Source organism: Arachis ipaensis, chromosome B02, assembly GCF_000816755.2.
Source record: "Arachis ipaensis cultivar K30076 chromosome B02, Araip1.1, whole genome shotgun sequence".
In the NCBI taxonomy this organism is placed as follows: Eukaryota; Viridiplantae; Streptophyta; class Magnoliopsida; order Fabales; family Fabaceae; genus Arachis; species Arachis ipaensis.
The window spans coordinates 77,853,673-77,856,862 of NC_029786.2; the positions used below are offsets into that span (position 1 = coordinate 77,853,673).

At 38.5% G+C, this 3,190-nt stretch overlaps 1 protein-coding gene across 1 annotated transcript; it reads left to right on the forward strand.

Annotated features, from left to right (window-relative positions):
- Positions 127-2,943, forward strand: LOC107628397 (putative receptor protein kinase ZmPK1). Its single transcript, XM_016331087.2, has one exon. It carries the CDS (start codon positions 203-205, stop codon positions 2,606-2,608), a length of 2,406 nt encoding a protein of 801 aa, XP_016186573.1. The 5' UTR covers positions 127-202; the 3' UTR covers positions 2,609-2,943.

Consider the following 3,190-nt stretch of genomic DNA (forward strand, 5'->3'; position numbering starts at 1 on the left):
TGATAATTGATGATAAGGGAATTTTAGTATAAATTATTATATAATATATTTTAGAAAAATAATGATACCGACATCATCTTACGTACGCATTAATTAATGATCTTAGGCATGCATCAAATCAGCCAGTCAGCCACCAGCAGTTTTATAGAGCAATGCTAGCAATTCCTTCATAATCTTTCTCTATAGCTTGCATAGCTTGAACATGGCTTCCTCAACCTTAATGTTATTTCTTCTGGTCTTGTACTTTTCATTTCAATTCTCGTCATCTTTAGATGCACTGAACAAAGGCTACTCCTCTCTCTCAGTGGACAAAGCCGAACAAGATGTCATTGTTTCAGAAAATGGCATGTTCTCTGCGGGCTTCTTTGAAGTTGGTGATAATGCCTTCTCCTTTGCAATATGGTTCACTAGAAGGACTGATTCCCAAAATATTACAACTCCTACTGTTGTTTGGATGGCAAATCGTGACCAACCTGTGAATGGAAAGCGCTCAAAGATTTCTCTCTTGCACACCGGCAATCTTGCTTTGGTAGATGCAGGTCAGTTCCAAATATGGTCTTCTGAGACCGAGTCATATCTTCCAACAGAATTACGACTCGGAGATGATGGCAATCTTGTTCTACGAGAGTTGCAAGGAGGACGTATTCTGTGGCAGAGTTTTGATTTCCCAACGGACACTCTTCTTCCCGGACAACATCTCACCAGAAGTACACAGTTAGTTTCTTCAAGAACAGAGAGTAACCATTCCTCTGGTTTCTATAAGTTGTCCTTTGACAATAGAAACGTTCTTACCCTTCTTTACGATGGCCCTGACGTGTCGAGCACTTATTGGCCCGATCTTGTGCTCAGAGTTTGGGAAGCTGGAAGGTTTACTTACAATAGTAGCAGAATTGCAGTGCTAAATCCTCTTGGACATTTTGATTCGTCAGATAATTATAGTGTAAGAACATCTGATTACGGTGTGATGCTGCCTAGAAGGTTGACAATCGATCATGATGGAAATCTTCGAGTGTACAGTCAAGATCTATCACAAAAATGGTACGTCTCAATGCAAGCCATTTCTAACAGTTGCAGCATTCATGGGATTTGTGGTGCAAATAGTGTTTGCAGATTTGATTCTAAAAAGGGAAGGAAATGTTCATGTGTTCCTGGGTACAAAGTGAAGAATCAAAGTGATTGGTCTTATGGGTGTGAATCCATTTTTTCTGCTACGTCTAATGAAAGTGACTTTACTTTCTTGGGATTGGACCGAGTTGAGTTCTATGGCTATGACTACAATTTCATACCCAATTGTACCTACACTGATTGTGAAAACGGGTGCTTGAATAGTTCTCATTGCAAAGGGTTTCAGTATTCATATGACAACGTTAAGGGCGTCTTCAAGTGCTATCAAAAAAGAGAATTGCTCAACGGACATTTGCCAGGAGCTGCGAGAACTATAACCTACTTGAAAGTGCCCAAAGGGAAAAGCTTTCCCCCCAGCTATGAAGACTCTGTCATCAGAAACAGTGATTGTTCTGTGAAAATTCATAGAGAATATTTGAAAAAACATGTAAGCCATTTTGTGAGCTTCCTTTTGTGGTTTGCCGCTGCAATTGGAGTTCTTGAAATGACTTGCATTTTTGTTGTTTTATTCTTAATCAAGTGCCAGCACAATTCTAGCATAGATCCACATGGCCATCATCTTGCAGCGGTGGGATTCAGAAAATTTAGCTATTCTGAGCTAAAAAAGGCGACAAAAGGATTCAGCCAAGAGATTGGAAGGGGTGCAGGAGGCACTGTATACAAAGCTCTATTGTCGGATCAAAGAATTGCTGCTGTAAAGAAACTCAATGATGCTAAGCAAGGAGAAGGTGAATTCCTTGCTGAAGCGAGCATCATTGGAAGGCTCAACCACATGAACTTGATTGAAATGTGGGGTTATTGCGCCGAGGGAAAGCATCGGCTATTGGTGTACGAGTACATGGAAAATGGTTCTTTGGCAGATAACCTCTCATCCAATACACTTGATTGGAGCAAGAGGTATAACATCGCTCTCGGAACAGCAAGAGGTTTGGCATATTTACATGAAGAATGCTTGGAATGGATTTTGCACTGTGATATAAAACCTCAAAATATTCTCTTGGATTCAAATTATCAACCCAAGGTTGCAGATTTCGGATTGTCCAAGTTATTGAACAGAGATGTTCTCACCAACAATCCAAATTTCTCAATGATAAGAGGAACCAGAGGGTATATGGCGCCTGAGTGGGTTTTCAACCTAGCAGTTACTTCCAAAGTGGATGTTTATAGCTATGGAATTGTTCTCTTGGAGATGATAACTGGAAAGAATCCGACAGCAGATATTCAAGCAATTAATGGAGAAGAACCATACAATGGGAGGCTAGTAACATGGGTGCGAGAGAAAAGGAGAGAATGTGCATCTTGGGTGGAGCAAATCTTGGATTCTGCATTAGGGTCAAATTATGATGAGAATAAGATGGACATTCTGGCTAGAGTGGCTTTGGGTTGCATAGAAGAGGACAAAGAAGAGAGGCCTACCATGAGCCAAGTCGTTGAAGTGCTTCAAAACCAAGATTGTGATCCTAATGGTGGAGTATACTATTAATCAAATTATGATTATCAAACACTAGAAGTGGGTCTTTCTCAGAGAACAAAGAAAATGAAATAATGCATTTCTTGCCCCTGGTTTTGTCTTGCAACTTGGATTATTATATGTAATATAGCATGTGCTATATTAATTATGTTATCAGTAGTTATGCATGTAAGTTTTTAATAAATAGGTTATAAATGTAGTTTTCAATTATCTATGTTAATAAAGATGTGGGGAAAAAATAGAACTGAAACTACTACTCCAAATCTATGTTAAGATTTTGTGTATTAATGTGTTGGCGAGAAGTTATGTGCTTCATGAAATAAATCGTGTTGTTTGATTTGTGCAAAGGTTTATTTAGTTTGACAAGGTTCAATGTTTTATCATCTTGGTTTGGGTCAGTCAGATTTGAGCTCATGGAATTCTATGTGTTGCTTGGGTGACTTTTATCATCTTTAAACCAAATCGAACAGCTCAAGATTCTTGAAATTTTTATCTTCTTTTTTTGGTGTTTGTTTATGCAGAAACTAAATATTAATATCCCAATATGCTTTTCTTTGTGAACATCTATAATCTCTAATATACTCATACGGTGTT